The 20,975-nt window shown below is 39.8% G+C and overlaps 1 protein-coding gene across 2 annotated transcripts in view; it reads left to right on the top strand.

Annotated features, from left to right (window-relative positions):
- pdgfc (platelet derived growth factor c) overlaps window positions 1–9,740 on the top strand; it is a 45,194-nt gene extending 35,454 nt beyond the window's left edge. The window contains exons 4-6 of one of the 2 annotated variants that reach the window (XM_071909226.2): window positions 6,985–7,192; window positions 8,029–8,246; window positions 8,571–9,740. In XM_071909226.2, the coding sequence (XP_071765327.1) occupies window positions 6,985–7,192; window positions 8,029–8,246; window positions 8,571–8,684 (540 nt within the window). In that variant the 3' untranslated portion in view covers window positions 8,685–9,740. Of the gene's footprint in view, window positions 1–6,984; window positions 7,193–8,025; window positions 8,247–8,570 lie in introns of both variants that reach the window. The other variant, XM_071909225.2, reaches the window with a different exon arrangement.
- Window positions 9,741–20,975: the final 11,235 nt, after the last annotated feature.

The following is a 20,975-nucleotide window of genomic DNA, read 5'->3' as shown; positions in this document are numbered from 1 at the left end:
TCGCTTATGTAATTTGCTATTTGTTACATAACGGGGTCTTTTGTTCTGCAGTCATCCGTTTGTGCATGTACCCCGTTTCAAGCATTGTTGAGGAGAAGTTATGGGCACTTTGTGTCATCTGACACCTGCACTACACTACAGATGAGGCAGATGAGTTTGAGGGAAGAGGTGTCTTAGTGTCACTGATTGTGTTGTTAGAGACTGAGCTGGAGAAACTAGTGGCTTGTCATTCACAAGAGGTCTGCTGACCCTTGGTGGATTCATTCAAGACCTTGAAATGATAGCAGGAATTAAGGGATAAAAATGGTTTGTGTGTGAAAATTGTTGCCCTGCTCTCTATCTCTTTCATTTTCTGTTCAGGTTTTATCATCACATAGGCCAACAGTAATAGCCTCTTTTTGAGATTTTACAGTAACCTATTTCAGAAAGATAGCTGCACTATTTTACTCTATATACTGTATTTAAATACAGCTGGCGCCGAGTCACAGCCCTTCTTTCTTTCTGCTGCTTCTTCCTGTTTCTCACTATATCTATCTGTCCTTGTCTTCATCCCTCCCTGTTCTTATTTACATTAACCTTATAGGCTTTTAGCTGATACTCTTATCCAGTGACTTACAATGAGTGCAACAATAGAACCATTGCTACTAACAGCCAACAGTAAAGAGTGCAAGAGTCAAGCAACAGTAACTGCAATATATAGTTTTACGTCCTGAGAATGTTAATGTGTGATAAAGCAGTGCTAAGTGACAAAAGTAGAACTCAGTAAAAGCTTGGAGTTTTAGTTAAACATTTCTTAGAGGCATAGCAACCCGAGAACCATGGCATTCTTAGACTAGATAACTAGCTTACCTAGATAGCAAAATGCTAGTATGGCTAGTTTGAATTTGGAAGGTCAGTTAGGCTAATTTGCTAATCTAGATAATTTATTAGTATGGCTAGTTAGTTTTTTTCCTCTTAGCATTAGGGTTCATATTTAGCCTAATAGTTTCCTCCTCTCTTACCTCTTGCCTTTTTCACTTGGTTTCAGTTTAACATTCAGCTGTGGTTTCGCCCATTATTGAGGTTTAACTCAACCAATTAGATTATTTCTGCCTCTGGAGCAGCTCTGCCTCTGACAAATGTTTGTATAACTAAAACTACAATTTGAGAAAAAAAAAAAAAAAGGTAGAAAAGGGTTTTTTGCCTACATACATACCTATCCTTGTCTTCATCCCTCCCCTCTCCCATCTCTCGCTCTCCTCCTCTTTCTTGCTTCTCTGTCCTCAGTCTTGAGACCACACACACACACAGAAGCCCTTCGTCCCCTGCACCTTTCACTGACAAAAGCCCGGAGATAAACTGAAGCGACGACTGCCATGTTTTAACCTGTCATGCTGTAGTTCTGTTCACTTGCTTTAAGTAAACAGCTCTACCCCTCATTAATCCCTAATGGCCTGCAGCGCTGTGAAATCTGACAAGCACAAATAGGGAATTGAGGTCACTGATGGTGCTTCTTGTTCTCGCTTTAACATTTTTTCTGTTTTTGTCTTTAAGTCAAAAGTTGTTGTTTTTTTTATTAGGTTTAGTTCTCATTTGGGTTATTATTATCACATTCTTTCTTACACTCTGAAAAAGCAACATTATTATAGCAACACTAATTGGCACATCATTCATTCGTCATATATGTCATGTTGAAATGTATCATGAATATGTGTTGCCCCAAACTAGACATATAGAGATGTGTTGAAAGTGAAGAGTGTCTAATTTTATGTACTTTGTTTCTGTGGCATGGTAGCTGATAAATTTACTCAAGTTACAATTGATGATGTAGATAATAGCCTAATGTTTTGGCAGCAGCTTGGCAAAGATCATGAAGGCCACCTAGTAGCTGAAAGGGAAAGGTTACTGGGTCAGTTAATCTCCCGTATCAATATAAATAATGTTGCAATGTGTCCTTATATTTGTATCTGCCCCTGTAAAAATAAACCATACATTTTCTATACATCTACATATAGTGAATTATGTTCCCAGGAGCATTTTACATCTTGTAAAAAATGTAGTGTCTCAGTAATTTATTTATTTTTTAATCCGGTAGTTTAATACAAGTCTTATAATGTTGGTATAGATTAAAAAATATATTGTTCCAGATAGAACAGTAACTATAACAGATTAACGGTAACGGTTATAGGCTTAATGTTAGGGTTAGGTTTAGGCAATAAAACAATTTGGTTAAGGCTAGGGAAAGGCTTTGGTCACGGTTAAATAAGAAAAACCTGTTTTAGCTTGCAAACATAAAATACCTCGCAAAAATAGTTTAGGTTTTGTACTTTAACATGGCCCGCAACGTTTGGTCAGAAATTCAAATTTGATTAGTTTCAAGCAAAAAGAACCTATTCTAGTCTGCTGTCCCAATCCGTCGCCACTCACCGTATGATGGAGCAAGAGAACGAGACAGTTTGTCTTTCATATTCCAACTCTCGAAGTTGCGGAAACCGTGAGGGGAGAGGGAAGCTTTGGCCTCTCAGGGTTCTGCCTGGCTTCCCTTTGAACATTCCTCTGACAGCGGAGGAGCACGCTAGAACAGCAGCACTCTGTTTCCTCTGTGGTAAACCAGCAGCTACTGGAACCTGGTGCCATGCGGGGGCAAGCAGTTTAGTTTATATTTAAACAAGCAATAATTCCTCTCCACCACTTCCATGGAATGGGGGAAAAAATAAGACCCGGTCTGTAATTCACAGGAAGAGATTTTGGAAAAGCTAAAGGGCCGAGGCGAAGAGGTTGTTAAAACACAGCGAGGTTCAGAGGAGAAGGAGTCTCTTGAACGGGGAATGAGGGGTGTTAAGAAGTGGGCATTGTGGGTAAACAGAACAAACAAAGCATACATCATTGTCTCCGCAAGGCCTCAATCCAGAATTATATATACTGCTACCTTGGCATCAAGATTTCCCTACTCCCAGCTTTGTTTATTTGACTGGATCGAAGAAAGTTTTACATTTTCAAATTGTATTGAAGATGTTTTAATACTCTAAAATTGAATCGAAGACATTTTTATACACTTAAATTGTAAATCACTCATTGTATGTCGTTCTGGATAAGAGCATCACCCAAACGCCGAAAATCTATAATGTAAATGTGAATGGGGAGACTGGGATGCAGGGAGACAGGACAGAGGAAGCAATGATTGGATCCTAGGGTAAGCAGATGGTAATGACTGGCAAAGCCATGGAGGACGCTCAGGAGTCGCAGAGTTGGCATGGTGAAATGGAGGCCTGTTTTTATACCAACCTCAATTGCAGTGTGTGGTGCAGCGAGAGAAAAAAAAAGTTTTTTCACGCACAACAGACCTTGTTGCTTACTCAAAGTTCTCTTGTGCAGGGAAGTGGTTTGCAACTCCATGTGAAAGAGAAGATATTGTTTTCCAGAGGTCTCCCAAGATGCTATTTCAGAATTGTCATCTCAACATAGTTAGATGAACCTGTCATTTTAGTTACCAGAAATAAATCCATGTGGTTGTGCTGTGTGAGAACAAAGAGGGAGCTGGAAACGAGGTAATCACAGCTTGGAAACTAGGTCCTTTCTAGAGGGGCAGGGGGTTTAGAGAGCTTGGTGGTGATGGGAGATAAACCGCCAGCCTATCACCAGCCACCATCAGGGAAAAAACACACTTGCCAATGCTTTACAGTGAAAGGACAAGTGTTCTTTTCAAAACATACAAGTCATTTCACCAGGATTGTACACTGCAATCCGGCCAAATATTCTCTAATGCTGGCTGCATATATTATGTATATGTGGTTATATTGTAATTTTCATAACTGCACATATTTAAGATGCCCAGTTCTATCACATTACTTCTCCACTGAGCACACACTGCCCTGTCTGTCATTTCTACTCAGATTCTCTCAGCTAGTCCCGGTCTGCTAGCTAAGCTATTTTCCTAATAAAAGACTGATACAACCTGCAACCAACTGGAAACACAGGGGAATATAATAGAGGCCAGCCTGTGTTCGGTTTTAATACCTGTAGATTAATTTCCACCCGGATATTGCCCCTAAGATTAAACACTCAGCATCAGCTGAGAAATGAAGAAAAGTTGCAATGAGATCATGCAAATTTAAGTTATGAAGCAAAGCATCTGCAGTGTTGCTATGCAAGAAGAAGTTATGCTTTAGTTATGTCAGAGGGGGGAGAAATGATCACTGGCACATTTTCTAATCGTGTGGGAAAAAATAACCTGAAAACAAAAATGGGTTATAATCTCTCAATATACATGTAAAACTGATTTTGTGCTGTCATATACTGTAAGTCCTTTTATATTCCAAGGGTCAAATTTGTAATTGCAGTCTGGTGCCCCCAATTGAAACACTGCCACCTCAAAGGGGCTTTGTTTATTCAGTGATCTATTGCAGTGATTCTCAACCTGTTTCATATCAAGAACCCCTAATTTAGTACACATTAGGGCCACGGACCCCCATTTGATGAGATTTTGTCTCTCGGACCAAATCTGAGAATATTTTTATTGTTAGATATGATTTTGTCCAGAATTCCATGACTCTCTGTACTGTAGGTAGAGAGATAACAGTGAAACTATGATAAAAACAGTCATTCTTCTACATTCTCTAATTGTGTTAACTTCTTGTAAATGAAATAATGGTGCCGTAAAAGTTTAACGATTCATCAATTTGCTGGGGACCCCCTTGAACCCCCTCAAGGACCCCTGGTGGTCCCCAGACCCCACGTTGAGAACCACTGATCTATTGGATTGAAGATGTTTTTTTCACTCTGAAATGGAAACAATTTGTTTGACACATATTTTGAGGCTGTAAAAGACCTGCATTTTGGATAATACTAAAGTTAAACAGCTTATTTTCTATTTATCAGTGAAACTCTTGAAGATCATACATCATAAATCTACAATTTGTCTCCTAACAAATAAATTATGGATTGGGTCTTTAACAAATCTGAAAGACTTATGTTCTATTTCCATGGTTCATAACAGTTGTTCTTTTCTACCTGTACTGTTAAAGTTCAAACATATGTGTTTATACTTCCAGTCTGTATGTGCCAAACTGGAGAATTCCTCTGACTTAATGCCAGTTAGAATCTACGGTGGTCCGTTTTGTTCCTGAATTCCTTATGCGAGAGCTCTCATCTGCTACTTATAACTTTATTCACAGCATTTTGATCCGTCTCTTAAGGATTGCTTGGCTCCTCGATCTGAAGCCGAGCATCGCAGAGTGCTGCTAATTGGAGGAGTGTTGCACCGTCGACATTCACAAGCTGTTAATGGGTTCCAGTCCACACCGTTAGCCACTGCCAAGGCCGAAGTAATAAGAATCACTGTTTTGAAGGGAAATGTAGCTCTCTGCTCAGAAAAGGGATCATTCAGCGCCTTGCATTTTGTGACATGTTAATCTCAGTTGTGTTCTTGTATGGTGGTATGGTGGAATGTGCAGTCCGTTCTCCATTAATATTCCTTTCACGTTTGTGCCTTTTTACCTCAGGAGGTGGCATGCAAAATAGGCTAAACCCTAAAATGTGTGAAGTGTGAAGTGGTTATTGCAAGGCAGCCTCGTTAGAGCCAGTCACATCTGTAGCATGAACATGACTGTGCATCAGCTGTATTTTTGTACCCTGTGGTGCAGCCATGGCAAAACACTCATATTGCTTTTATTTCCTCAGTCTTATCATTCAGTGCCAGCTCCGAACGGAGTTGGATTTTGAAGGAATGCTGACTGTAATTTCAGCGTATATTACATGGAATTATGCTGTCACTGAATGAGAATGGTGTTTTCCTGTGTTGCGCTTTTTATTCAGCATGACAGTGCCATTCCACTTGCAGGTCTGTTTTGCTGATTCATTTCCTATCTCATGTGCCTGATTAAGCAGAAATCCCCCCCTTCTCCATCTTTAAATTCCTCTGCTGCCTCTACTGGGACTCAGCTGAAAGTGCTGTGTATTTTTCCGGGATTGTTTTCATTATTGTGGATGGTCTGATCCTGGAATTCAGTACTGACCTTAGATGGCATGCAAATCATGGGTTAGGGCTTCATGGTTTGAAATCGTCATTATATTCACAATTAATGAAACATCTTAAAGGAAAACTTTGAAATAACATAATATATGCCAGTTTATGGAAAGCTTTTGTACAAATTGTTTTATAGTACATACATTTTAGCATAAGTGGGGAATCAAACCTCTAACTCATGCCACTTACGAAGGGAAGGCTGTTCCTCTTCTGCCCACAACTATTACTGGATTTATTTCTAATTCTCTCTTAGAAGTCATCTAAGGGAAGATATACTTTCTGGAATCATTTTTTTTTTCCTTTCAAACATTGCTGTCTCTCCAAAGGCTTAGAGACTCAGCTGAGGAGCCGATGTTTTCAATGCTCCGCAAGCTGCATTTCCCTGCAGGTGTCACAGTGTTGCCTTTTACCTGTCAGTCACACAAGATTAGAGAGACCAGCGCGCTGACATGTTGACATGTCGGACAAACCCCGGCGTCACAGGACTGAAAGGTTTAACAGATTAGCCCCTTTAAATTCTCTTATGGGAAGACCAGTACCCCAGGTATCAATCTCCTCTGCAACTGCATGCTGTGGGGCTGGAGACTTAGTTACTTGAAACAAATAATACTGCTGCACATGGGAAGTAAGGAGACAAATACTGTGATGAAAAGGGGACAGAGATGTGATCACATTTGACAACTTGAAAAATGGTGTAAGTAGATAGAATTTGCCGCTCAACAACAATCTGTGTGTGAACATTTCGGAAATATTTAATACTGTAAATACCTCTCTAGACTTCAAACCCTTGTTTTACGTAACAAATTGTGCTCAAGCAGAAGTAGGAATACGAATAACCTTTACATTTGTATTTATTCTTGTAACTCTGTAGAGAAATATCCACTATATCGATCTCCTTCCTGTATATAGAAATATCCACCCTGTTCCCATCCTCTATATATAGAGATATACTCTATCTCCTCTTTATCTGTTTTCTGCAGAGTGTGTCAGAGCCTGAGGTTCCTGCGGCGCTTCCTCCGTCCCTCCAGAGTGTTGAGGAGTTATCGGACGCTGTGTCTGGGCTCAGTACAGTGGAGGAGGTCATGAAGTACCTGGAGCCAGAGAGATGGCAGCTGGATATGGAAGAGTTGTACAAACCCACGTGGCATGTGCTGGGGAAGTCCTTCATCCATAATAAGAAAGCCAGAGGTAGGACATCTTTTACAGCTTGGCAGTAAAGAGGTTGTACACTGAGTCAAGATTACATCTACTGCGGAAAAAAAACATGTAACAGCTACTCTTTTCAAGTCAAGTCAAACTTTAATATCTCAGAGGAAAAACTGGTTTGCAGACAGAGTTTGCAATAGAAACACAGAGTTCATTGAAGCACACAGAGGGCATCAGGTCAAACTGCCCTCCAAGGGGGTGACCATGCCCTTTCTGACCCCATGCCAATCAAAGATTGGCAGTTAGTTGCGCTTGGCACACACCAGTACTGGCTATTTTCACCAAGCTCTCCAGTTTGTATTGCTTAAAGCAGCACTATTTTTATGTAAAAATACACCCATCATATCAGCCAAAATCACAAAGTGGGGCTGCAATAGAGAAGAGTGTCCCAATCCCCCCGGATTGAGACACCATAGATTTGTTCTTTTTGCCCAGATGAAGTTCTGGTGTTTGTTATGGTCACTGGCCGGAAAACTTTTCTACATGTATTGAACCGAATCGTTAGCCGAATGTATCGTAACATCTCTACTCACCACCGTTATAGTTTTTTCTTTGCCTATCTCATCGCTTTATATGATTTCTTCTTTTATATGAAGTCTGCAAAATTCAGACATTTGGGGCTGCCAGCGTGCAAAGTTGCCTTCTGCAGTTTTAAGAAAAAATAAGTTTATAAAAATAAAAGTTGAATACTAGAAGAGATAATTACTGAATACAAAATGAAATGACGTAAGAATGGTATTTTTTGCTGTGAAAACTATGAAGTTTGACTTGACAACATGAGGTAATTTTGACCATGTCTTCTTTATGCCTTTGAGGAGGAACTGATCTCAATTTGTTGAGGGAGGAAGTTCGACTATACAGCTGCACTCCACGCAACTTCTCCGTCTCCTTGCGTGAGGAGCTCAAGAGGACGGACGCCATTTTCTGGCCCAGCTGCCTCCTGGTGAAGCGCTGCGGAGGAAACTGTGCCTGCTGCTCTCACCGCTGCTACGACTGCCAGTGTGTTCCTGCCAGGGTCACCAAGAAATACCATGAGGTAAAAATGAGTTGTTGTTTGAATAAAGTGACACCCTCTGAACATAAACAAACATAAACATAAAATGACATGGAAAAAAAACACTCCGACTAATTTAAGGATAACATTTAATCTCCCTTTAATCCTTTTTAATGTAATTTAAACCTTGAATCCTGTAAAAAACAATTTTATAATTTCAAAAATGCAGTGAGGCAGTGAGGTAAATAAGCACTCTTTTCTTAATTCCTGAATACTGAGCGTACTTTGTGCAGTAGCAGCATTACACTAGGTGTTTGATGTTTAGGAATTAACTCACACTTTGGTTTCCCCTCCTGTTTCTGGCAGGTTCTACTGTTGAAACACCGAAGCGGTGGAAGAGGCTTGCAGAAGTCCATGACTGATGTGCCCTTGGAGCACCATGAGGAGTGTGCCTGTGTGTGTAAAGATGACTGGGACTGATCCCAGACCTGTGTAACTGGTGTCACTGGAATCCCAGGGGATGCTAGAAATGAACCTCGGCCTCTCAGCCATTTCCCATCCATTTCCATTGGCCGTTAACAAGATTGTCTGGTTATCCTGTTGTCCTTTCACTAATTGGATGAAAGCAGAACAGACTGGAACCTAATAAATCTTGCGGATGGATTTGGCTGCTGTGGAATACCTGTAGTCTACTTTGAGTGCATTTAATAGACACACAGAATTCACTGGAGTGGATCTACAGTATTATCTATGTGTGCTGAGGACATTTTTCTGCGGCTTCTCAGAGATAGGAACTCTATTTGGCATTTTTTCATTTCAGGAGGTCTTTTTTGCCTCTTCTTCTTGAGGTCTTTTTTTAAAGTTCAGCCAATGTGGGCTGATAGTGTCATGGAAAATGGGAGCTTCTTTGTTCAAGTACTTTTTTTCTATCTATAAGTGAGCTGGCTCCAGCTGCCTTCTTCCCTCTGCTCCTCTATTATTATCATCAAGAGGAGGAAAGGTGCTTTTTTATGAGCAGTTCTCCGCTGCTCTCCTCTGATTTCCCCACAAACTCGATGTGTGGTGTAGTACAGCCACAATACCGCTGAACCGCCTTACTAATGAGACTGTATAATATGTAAATATTTCATTTATAGTTCTTGTTTACTGTACTATCATGCTTTTCTACCAAAGATTCTCAAGGAGAAGATGAAAGTTGCACATGTAGAACCAGTTGGGTGTTGTTCAACACAGCTCTGTATATGTCCCATCTCAGCCATGCTGGTGTCAAATCTGCTTGCTTTAGGAATGCATAACCTCAAGCAGTTCTCGGCACATTTGAGATTGTGGATATTGGATATTTATTTGTTTAATGAAAGGGAAAATTAAGTCCAAAATGCCTTGTTTGCTAAATGTGTCATTGTACAGTAGGTTTAGTCTGCATTTTCATTGTTACTCATTTTATGTTGCCATCGTGTCATGGGTGTTTTTTATTCTCTGTATACCAAAGTTATTTAACTCTACTTTTGTGACAACTGTTTATGTATTTCATTGTAATGAACGTCAGAAATAAATTCTTCAGTTTATAACTGGAGGCACAGTATACATGGGACTGTTGGACAAGGAACACATTCCATAAAGAAGGCCATTTCACTTCAGAGACATCTAAGTCTCAAAGACAGCACAATGTAGAAAATCCTTAAAGGAGTCATCAACAGGAACAATGGTAATATTTGGAGATATGTAGTTTCCACTATGATATCAGTACAGTAAGTGGGGGGAAACCTGCAAACTATCAAATAAATGAGGATGAGAGGTTCCCTATGAAAGATAAACATCAGTGGACCATATTCTTGTCAGCACTATGAACAAAGGGGGAGGATGAGGAGCCAAATCAGTATATTGTTTGTGATTACTAATCAGATTTATATGTGGAATGTAATAAAAATAGGATCAAACAGAAGAGCGTTATGTACTGTATAAATACAAAGTTTACAAAGTGCTTTACAGGTAGGAATAAAATCAAGAATAGTAAAATGCATAATAAAAACAAAAATATAATAAACATATTTTTTACAAAGTAAAATGAAATGAAATAAAATAAACAATAAGAGCTTAAAAGTGGGAAAGACAAAAAAAAATACATAAAAGCAAGTCTATAAAAGTGCATTTTAAAAAGTGATTTAAAAGATTATGTTGTCTTGAGTTTACACTGAGGAATAGTCTGAATTTCCCTGCCTGAGGATCTCAAGCTGCACTCATAGGGAACTATAAGCATAACTATATGCTTTTTGAACAAGCTGGACATGTGACAGTGACTTTTGAATGAGTCAGGAATAGACTGAGCTGCAGTAGTCTAAAGAAGATGAGATAAAAGTATGGATGGCTGTAAATGGATCTCTAAATGGACGGATCTCTAAATCTGTGAAGGTTCAAAATGACTTGATTTTTGATAGGAAGCAAGACTCCTCTACTTTCTTTACCAGCTCTTCAAAAGTCAAGTCACTGTCAAGAATCACTCCTAAGTTTCTGGCTATTGTGTTGTCGGATAAACAATCAAGATCCTTTTGAACAAGATTTCTGGAATTCTGAGGACCAAATGAGATTTGAAATTTGCCACTGCTGAGTTGCAAAACGTTCTGAGACATCCAACATTTGATGTCTTCGTGGCTTAGAGTGTCTATGGAGTTAGGGTCACCAGGTTTTACTGCGAGGTATAACAGGGTATCGTCTGCATAGCAATGGAAGGAGATGGATGATGCTGCAAAGTCGGAGCATTTATCCATTGATTTGTTATTTTCTTGGACTGCATTTCAGGACTTGCTGAGTAACAAGTCTCATTTTAATCACATAATGATGTAACATTTTAATTGAATTATTAGTTATAACACACTTTAGTTAGTTAACCAACAATTCAAGTAAAGTGTCTCCAATAACACAACACAGAACAAAGGAAACAAACCACTTCCTTTGAACCGATTAAGCTAACAGGAAAAGTCAAAGTTCATTTAAGCTAAGACACATAAGCTGAAATGTAATTTTGATAATCTTTTTCTTTTTTTTTGCTCAATGTCTCAAATAGAATACATTTAGATTTCACACAAGTTCAAAGCATGACAAAAATAATTTCATCAAAATTCACAAAGAGATGTTGCTTTCATCACGACATCACATATAATTTACTTTGTCCCACTGAGCTTCAGAGAAATACCCAACACTAATCAGATGGCAAAAATCAAATGTCAGAAATCAAAGCAAAGCAATGTGATTTTCTGCCTTTCTTCACTCACAAAAAAGATTTTAGATCTCTTTAAGGCAAAAAAAATGAAAAGCCGACCTGTGTCCACACGGTTGACACTCTGACTCTCGAACAGCTGTTGCTTTTTAAATCTTGGCAATAATCCTACAAAAAAATACGCCACATTGATTTTCAAATGCATCTAATTCACCATGAGCTCGGGCCTTGATGAATGAATATTGAATCGTGCATGCAATGAATGATATAACTCCTGTGCTAATTGCATCCTGTCTGGTCTCTCATGGTTCGTTGGCGGGAGCATGTGAGATGGGCGGGGCTCACAGAGAGAGAAAGCACAGAACATTTTACATTCACATTTTAGGCATTTAGCTCAGCCAGAGCGACTTTCAGTGAGTGAGCAGGTAGGGTTTCAGTGTTTCACTCAACGACACTTCATCAGCATACTTCATTTGTGGTTACTGATGAACACACACACTTGCGGGGATCAAACTTGTGAACTTCTTGTGTGTGTGTGTGTGTGTGTGTGTAGGGGTTCTGTATCTTGTTTAAGGACACTTTGTTGGGACGCACGGCTATTAATAAACACACTCACACTGTTGCAGGTATTGACTGGTTACAGGATGGCCCTTCAAACCACAAGGCCACCGTGTGTGTGTGTGTGTGTGTGTGTGTGCATGTGCGTACGTGTATGCAGCTCTAAATGGTCTATAACTGTACAAATGTGCAGCTTTGCATATGATAACGTGCTTTTATATATAACATACACACCCAAACAAATAAATTTAAACCAATAACTCATAAATCAAGATCAGTAACTGTATCCTGTTGGCAGTGTTAACAATAAAGTCAGGAAACCTTCAGTTTGCCAAAGTGCCACAGTTCTTTATTTATCGTCTTCAGTGTATTTGGTGTAGAATTAACGACTTGGCTCACAATGCTATCTATTGGCATGGTGCATGATAACATTCTGAATGAGTGGGCAAGTGAGTGAGTGAAAGAGTGTGTGTGTGTGTGTGTGTGTGTGTGTGTGTGAGGGAGAGAGAGAGAGAGAATTTCAATCGCCATATTACTGTGTAATTAGTTTTTTTTTTCTTTTGTGTGAGCATACAGCATGTGAATGAGTGAGTATATGTTTGAGTTACCATATTTTTCTCTCTGTATTTTTCTCTCCTCCTCCTATATCTCCTCATGCCAATTCTTAACATAACATTACACAAGCATTACCATAAAACCTTCACAGTAGATACTTGTCTCTTAAGTCTATTGTGTTTTTCTACGAGCTTCCTACCCGACACTGAGCTGCGTTGTTCGCTCTCCCCCTCGGCCATCAGGTCACCCAGGAGGAGGCTCTCATTTGTCCATCTCACGCTGCTGTCCTGGCCAATTATTCTGATCTAATGTGCGCCCTGGCAGGCATCCGCGGCGACGCCAGATGCTACTGCATAAACCCGCCGGCTCCCAGTGTGGTTTTTATAATATTAAACAGACTCCCTCCCCTAGTCGGTGCAGTGTTTCTTTGCAGAGGAAACCTCATTGCACTGGCACAAGATATGAAATAGCATGGGCAGTTGGTCTGGCTCTTGGTGTGTGTTTGTGTGTGTGCGAGTGTGTAGGTGTTTAGGTGGGTATATGTGTGTGTGTGTGTGTGTGTGTGTGTGTGTGTGTGTACGGCCACAATCCAGTACTTGACACCTCCACCCTTCACCCAGATGCCCCTCTGCTCATTGCCTCCCACTGTATCAAAACATGTCTCATTGTGAAACTAGTCAGACTAGACTTCTGCATTGCATCATACTGTAATTGGCATGTCTCTACTTACCACACAAAAAACAATAATTTTTAATTCATGTTGTCTCAGAGGTTTCCCCATAATCCTCTCAACTTTAAGAACTTTTTACAGTAATAACCTGTGACATTTTCCTATGAATAAATGTCAATTTTGCTACTCTGTATCGCTAATTGCTATTCTGTAACACAATAGTGATTTATCCTACACTCAGTTCATGAAAGCTTTTACATTTGCAGTTCTAAACATCTGGTGTCTGGTAGGTCTTTCCTGGGAAAATATCCTCTGTCACACAGGAAGGGATGTGTTTTACATTTCCTGCAGCAGCAACAGCAGTTTGCTTGGAATAAATAGCAGAAGAACTGGGTAGTTAGCATGAGCAGCGATAGCCATTATGCCTGAACAGACAAAGAAAAGAGCGCCACCCACAGAAACTCAAAACTTCATCAACAGAAAATCCAAAGAAAAAGACATGAAAGTACTGAACACACAGGTTGATTGACAGGTGATCTCTGGGAAATGCAGCGCAAAAACACCACAACAGTGAGAGCTTCACACCAAAGATGTCGTTAAATCACAAAACAGGATCTCGCAGATTTTCTTTTAAGGTTCTTGGAATCTGACACTTGCTCTGAACCCAAGTACGTGGCACAAAAGCGTCTTTCTGCCTTTTCTCCTTCCTCTTTTTAAACACATTAATCATCTCTACAATTGTAGCTCCACACTCACCTCCACCATCCTCGCATGCTGCACATCTCTGCCTGCAAAGACTGATTTAAACTACCAGACACCATGTGAACCTCTATTAAACTGCAGAGTTGACCATTGAATAGCTAAACAGCTGAAACATCCTATTCACTCTGAGGCTCCTCAGTGAAGTATTCACACATCTTTGTCCCTAATAATTTTTTATTTTTATTTTTTTTGACAAGGGAAAGCGTGGATGCTTGTATTGTCTGTTTAACTTTACTCCCCCTCATGACCATCATCCAGCATAGTCAAAAGTTTGTTGTAAATGCCAGGCAGGCGGCTGTTAAGATGACTCAGTGAGCCAAGCCTCAAGAGAGGTCACGTAATGAATGAGGATTCAAGGAAATGAATTTCCTTTCAGTACAGTACTTTTCAAAAACCTTTATGAAGAAATAAAAAAGATGTGTGGCCTTCCGGGACATCACACATTTGTATTACTTTTCAAAGTAGAACATTTTGAATTACTTTTCAAAGCAACTTTTTCCACTAACATGGCATGACACAATGCATTCTGTTAATAACGTCTTGCATTTAATTGTACCCATGGGCGCCTGGTTATGTTTTAAAATGGGGGAGCAAACTTGGAAAGATACATAATTGGCGGGGGGGTTTGGGGGTGCTCCCCCAGAAAAAAAAATTGTAATTTAAAACAAATTTCCTGCATTTCTGCACCACCTAACCTCTTGGATTAAGTCAAGAAACAGCCAAACTGAGTACAATTATCTGATAATTAGCCTGATCAGCCACCGTCAGTAATCAATACAAACACACATTATTAAACCATTAATCAAACCAATAACTAACAGCAGTCAACGTCAGACAACCTTATCATACTTTAGCAGTTACCTAGTGTTTCTGTAGTGGTGACAAAACGTTAAAAAAACATACATATTAGCAGTTTGAATTAAACTGAAGCTCCCTGCGCTCTCCGGGGAAAATATTACACCAAACTCCCTTTAAGAAATATGACATATTAACAATTCCTTACGTGTCTGTAAAAACACATAACTCTAGAAACACAAGATAAAAGGTGTCATATGTAGACAGCCTTCTTGTCAATTCGGCATCAATATAATCCATAAAGATAAACTGTATTTCCGTACAAACTTTACATTTTGGATTTTGTCGCCTCAACTCGCTACCAGCCTCCATTGGTTAGCTGTGCTATTTCAGTGGGAGAAGACCGTGGGAATGAGAGGCGAACCGTTTAAAAAATTAGATTTCTCACTGAAAGAAGTGCTGGTTGGGGGATCAGATACACGCCGAATTAAACACCGACTCATAACACTGTTAATTCACCGTCTATCATGTGTGTGTGATGGTATTTGAGGAGTTTTTTCGGCCGTTACCAAAGTAACTACCCGGTTTGCTGCTTCCTGTTTGGTGCTGGAGAGAGCGCACCTACCTTCCGACAATATTAAACATGTTTGATTGGCTGGCAAAGTTAGCTAACGTTGACTCGCAAATCGGTTCGGCATTTCGGCGACAGTACAATCCTACTTTTAGCTGGTTTAAAGTTTGGCTGGAGTCAGTGGGCCAAGCAGGTTCATTCAACATACGCTAGCCTATCTTTTCCTATGTTTTATTTTCAGTCAATGATCGCAGTTAAGCTAAGTGGCATGTTTCTTACCTTTGTAACAGACTCCTGAGTGGATTCATTGACAGACTGTGATTGACAGCCAAAGCATGCTGTAGCAAACGATCAGCGACGGGTTCGACTGAACCAACTCAAAGGGTGGTCCAAAAATGTGTGATTTTTTTATTACTTGTTTTTGTCAGTTGCTGAAAATAGTGAAATGATCATTGATATAGGCTGCTTAAATATAATCACCTGATTGCGGGGACTGTATGATGATAAGTTTATTTTTAAAAAGACAAAAAGTAGGGTAGCAAAACCATAACTTTGCTCCCCCTAATTGAATAATGGGGATGTATTTGCTCCACTTGCTCCATTGCTCAGGCGCCTATGATTGTACCACAAATGTATGTTGAAATTAGAAACATGGTTGTTCTGAAAATGCTACATTCTGTTTTACAGCAGTTAAATTCAACTCCCCAGATTGGTGACTTTACTGCTACTGCAAATCTGTTTGTAGTCATCTGTCATTATTTTGTTATGGACGTGAAAAATATATAATTTAAATGTAATATAACCTAACATCTCAGTATCTTATTCTCATGGTTTAGGACACATTGCTGTTTTTTCATAAAAATCACTGCTGTCCTTTAACACCAAAGAAGAAAAGTTTATCAAGCCCACTAACCTGTGATGTCCCACTAATGTACAGCAATTTCTGGTCAAAACTGCTGCAATGTGACATTTAGATACAGTCAGTCCTTAATGGTACTCCACATCAGTATTACATGACACAAGAGAGTCTTAGCTGATTTTTGAGAGAGTTGCTCATGCTCCCAAATACATTTTGGACTCTCTCAGGCCAAAGGAATGTCATATAGATTGTTAAATTGAGTGGTATCCCCCTTTAAGGAAATTAAAAGTCACCTTTAAAGGGTTGAAATCGCATATTCCATTTTACAGTAGCATCACAGGGAGCAGATTCAGGCTTGAATGTTTGTTCGCTGCTTTCTTGCTTGTTTGTTTTGCACAATACAGAGAATAAACTCCATCTGTCACACTTGTCTGTTCCCAAGAGCTTAAAAAATCCCTCTGGCCCTGTGTCAAATCTCAACCACCAGCACTTTAGTGGATGGCAGCAACAACAGCGGTATTGAGTTTTTCCACTTATCTCTGTCATTTCCCTGCTACTGCAGACTATTCCTAGACTGCTGCTAAATGCATACACAATGTCCTCAGATACAGTATGTGAATACAAGTTACCTTTCGGTACTTAGAAGGAAAGCTGTGACATTTTGAATCCAAGTTATACGCAGGACTTTGAAGGGAAATTGTGCCATTTTTAAGTTTTTATATCTATTCTCCAGACAGTTTCCCTAAAGTGGCTGTTAGCCTGTCCCCATTGAAAACGTGGGTCACAGCTTGCTGCAAGCGTATGGTTAGCTGCGCCCCTTGGTTCAAATGTGGAACACTAATGATGCCAACAGGCCATTTTAGGGACAATGAGAGACAATTATGGAAACATTTTCTGGTGAATAAAACGACACTACATTTGAAAATGTCAAAGTATCCCTTTGACACCACACCGATCCGATTCAGTTTGAAACTTCATCAAATATACTGCGGACAGGAATTATTTATCTAAGCTGGGTGTTTTATCTAATTCATCACTGCAGAGTTGTCTGTTGCTTTTGCATTTCTTTTTATTCCACTTGTCTGTCTATCTATCTACCTATCTATCTATCTATCTATCTATCTGTCTGTCTATCTATCTATTTAGTTAAAAACCAGTGATCAAGAAAATTAGCCAAAAAGTGGAGGTAAACTAGCATTTTCACATTTTCCTTTAAGCCACATTGTTGTATATAGAAGAAGAAATCTTTAAAGATACAAAGATTCACTATAGCCGTTGCATAGCCCTTGCATTGCAACCCTCAATCTTCTGTAAGCGGCAAGTGACTATAAATTTCGACATGCGGCCTGGGAATCGATTGCAACTTGAGGTCGTTTATAACCGTGCTGGGTCTTTGAGCACTGAGTGATGGGGAAAATACAGCAGCCATATCCAGATGACATCTCCAGCATCCCTAATTGGTTCAGGGTATGGAAGGAAAGGCCAAATTGACGGGTGCATGTTATGTTTTGATAATTATAGGGTGCTGCAGCAGCGGTTTTTGGAGAAGCGGCTGCTGTTGGTGGGAATGTAAGGTCCTCCACTTCAGTGTATAGTATTAATCATGGGTCAGGAAATCGTTTACCAAGCGGCACAGCAGAGGAGAAGCCCATGTTAAATATAGGTTAAACCATTTGACAGATGTCTCCCGTTTCAGTTTGCATGATCGCTTCTCTCCTCATCTCCTCATTACGTCCAACATTAAACCACTCCACGTTACCACACGGAGATGAAAGGTTTTTACATCGACTATGAACTTTATGACATGCATTAAAGCGCCTGCCATAAATCAAATAAGTAAATGTCCAATATGCACAACAGCTTTACAAAACTGACAACGACTCCAGGGCAAAGGAGAATACCTGAATACATTTAAACCACCATCAATCACTAGAAACTTAAATCACTATAAATCACCATGCAGGTAATCATTGTCATCATTGTCAATCAGTGTCGTTTGTTCATCTACCAGTGAGTTTTATTCCAAAATGCTATATATCATTTTTTAGAGTTCATCATTCAGTATCTTTACAATAGGAACCGGTTTGTAAAAGCTTATCATCTTGTCAGCAAACGACTTAAGTGGCTTATTATCCTTTAAAACTACCACAATTTTTGCCCTACCAATCATTTTCTACGAGTAGATGTTAGTTCTTTCAAGTAATGGATATCATATTTTGAAACCAAACTGGATCTGAGTCAGGCAAGTTTTCAACTCCTCTGCTTCAATGCTATCATGTCACTTTTAAATCGCTAAGCAAATGCCATCTGACTAAGAGCCGCGGTTTATCCCCGAGCACATCTGGCCCAGTGATAGCGTGTGGTACTTTAATCTCATGGCATATCTTCTACAATACACACAGCATGCTGGCAGTATTGTGGATAGCGAGGGTCCAGGACTGATGAGCTCTGACAAGCCTCTCACAGTTGATACTATGACTCACAAACATCCAGCCGCCCCCACGGCCATGAGGGGAATGCATCCTTAATAGAAAGCAAGGTCAAAAGTCACTGATTCCTGTTTCATCCGGTTAACTGGAAGTGTCTATTGCTAAGCCCAGGAGGTACATCTTTTGTGTTTGTCATGATGAATCCGAACCAGGAGAAAGCAGGTAAAAAAAAAAAAGGTAGGAAAAAAAAAAAAAAATGTTAGCCTTTAGTGTGGTCTATTTTTAATGTCGATCCTTGTGGAAAGGTAAAATAATAAAAAATGTTGTGTTGAATGCATTTCCAGAGAATAAGGACTTTTTGATTCAAACTTTTCTCTGAGTAAAACAAAAGAGGCCTAGGCTCCAGTTTCAGGCCAACACAGTCTCACAAAATTTTGTAAAATGAGCGCAAATTCTTATTAGAAGATTATTCCTCCACCACGAAAAATTTATGTGACAATAGCACAAATTGAACAAGCCATTTTCACCTGTTCATCACATGAAAGGGTTGGCTAACAGTTAAGTTGCAAGTACAACAACTTTGGTGAAGGATGGGTTACGGTTAAGGTTAGACAATTAAAACAATTAGGGTATGGTTTTGGTCATGATAAAATAAGGAAAACTTTTGCTGAAAATCAAAACTTCACTCGCAGTAGAAAGCTAATTCACAAGTCGGGAATTGAACCCAGGTCGCTGGATTTGAAGACAAACATATACTCCCATCTGTCAAACTACTTCCTGTTTCTAGTCGTGTCTCCTCCATGTTATTCCTTTTGTGGTGAGGAAACATATTTATGCATTATTTGCATTTTAAGACATCGTGAAGTTTCGTGAGACCGGGCTGTTAAGGCGTGCAGGAATTCTGCATAAAAAGCCTGTCTTTCAGCATAAACTCACACTGGGAATGTAAACCTGTTAGATCATTTTAAGCAGTAGTATAGACAAGGCCTGCTAATGGTGTGTCAGCTAAGGAAGATTGGTGACAGTTTACTGTTATGTGTATAGTAATGGCTTCAGTAACTGCCGGCAAGCTATTGTAACCTTATATAGAAGTAGTTGTCTTTTGAGAATGTTTCCTCCACGATACAGTACATCAGATTCAGAATGATTGTAATTGCAGTGCAAAACATGTATAGGAATGTGTCTTGGTGCAGAGACATATTGATCATTTACAGATTTTTATGTAAAAATACACTCGTCTTATCAGCCTAAATCAGTTGGGGCTGCAACAGAGAAGAGCTGCCTCCTCCCCTCTGATTGAGAGGCTGTAGATTCACCCTATTTGTCCAAATGAAGTTCTGGTGTCGGGTATGTGCACTTCTCCACCCACAAAAAGTGACAAATTGAAATTTAAGAGTGAAATACAAAGTGTCTCCTAAACAGCAGTGAGCAGCAGCGCTCCGTCCAGAAAAAACTGGACTCATTAAGATTAGATCTTTTCCTCTCTCGTCCCTTTGGTTTCCTTTGGTATAAAGTGTGCTCTGTGCAGTTTATTGACATCATTTTACAGGATTTCTGTAGTCCAGATTTTCATTTTTTTTTTTCAAACAGTTGCCTCTCACTGCTATTTGGGGCCGCCAACGTGTAAAGTTGTCTAGTACAACTTTAGATACTGATACAAACAATAGAAGAATAACAGGACTTCACATACAAATTTTTTATTTATTTATTTAACCTTTATTTAACCAGGAGTGGAGTCTCATTGAGATTAAAAATCTCTTTTTCAAGAGTGTCCTGGCCAAGACAGGCAGCAGCACAGTTACACGGTTGCAGACATAAAACAAACATATAACATGGATGGTTAAAGACATAATACGGACAATTAGGCTATACATATTACTTTAAATATATTCTTCAGCTCAACACAATAGGTTTGCATAATACTTTGTCTTCAGAACAGAATATTTTTTTGGCCAATCCAATGCTCTTTTAGCATGCTAGTCACCATCCTCACCTATCAACACGCTTCTCAGGTATTTGACACTGCTATGCCTGCCAGCTGGATGGAGCGGCGGATGCCAAAGCTTTTTATGCATATGAAGTGCTGGATGTCGTAGCAGGTGACTGATATGTAGCGGGCTCGTAGGTGACAGATGCGTGCTCCATATGGCCCCGAGCGGCGGAGGTCACATGATCTCCCAGGGGCACGTGGGTAATCATTCAGTGCGAGCTCCCTACGGTGGCCAGGGGGACGCAGATCTCCACGCCGCTCTGACACTGACAGATGTACAACGAGACTCTCCCTGACACTTGAGGAATTACCTGGAGCTGTCTGCGCTTTCCCCTTCCTGGCACAAATCAAAACTACATACAGAGATG

The sequence above is a fragment of the Centroberyx gerrardi genome, chromosome 16 (assembly GCF_048128805.1).
Source record: "Centroberyx gerrardi isolate f3 chromosome 16, fCenGer3.hap1.cur.20231027, whole genome shotgun sequence".
Lineage (NCBI taxonomy): Eukaryota > Metazoa > Chordata > Actinopteri > Beryciformes > Berycidae > Centroberyx > Centroberyx gerrardi.
This window is presented reverse-complemented; position numbering and strand designations above follow the sequence as displayed.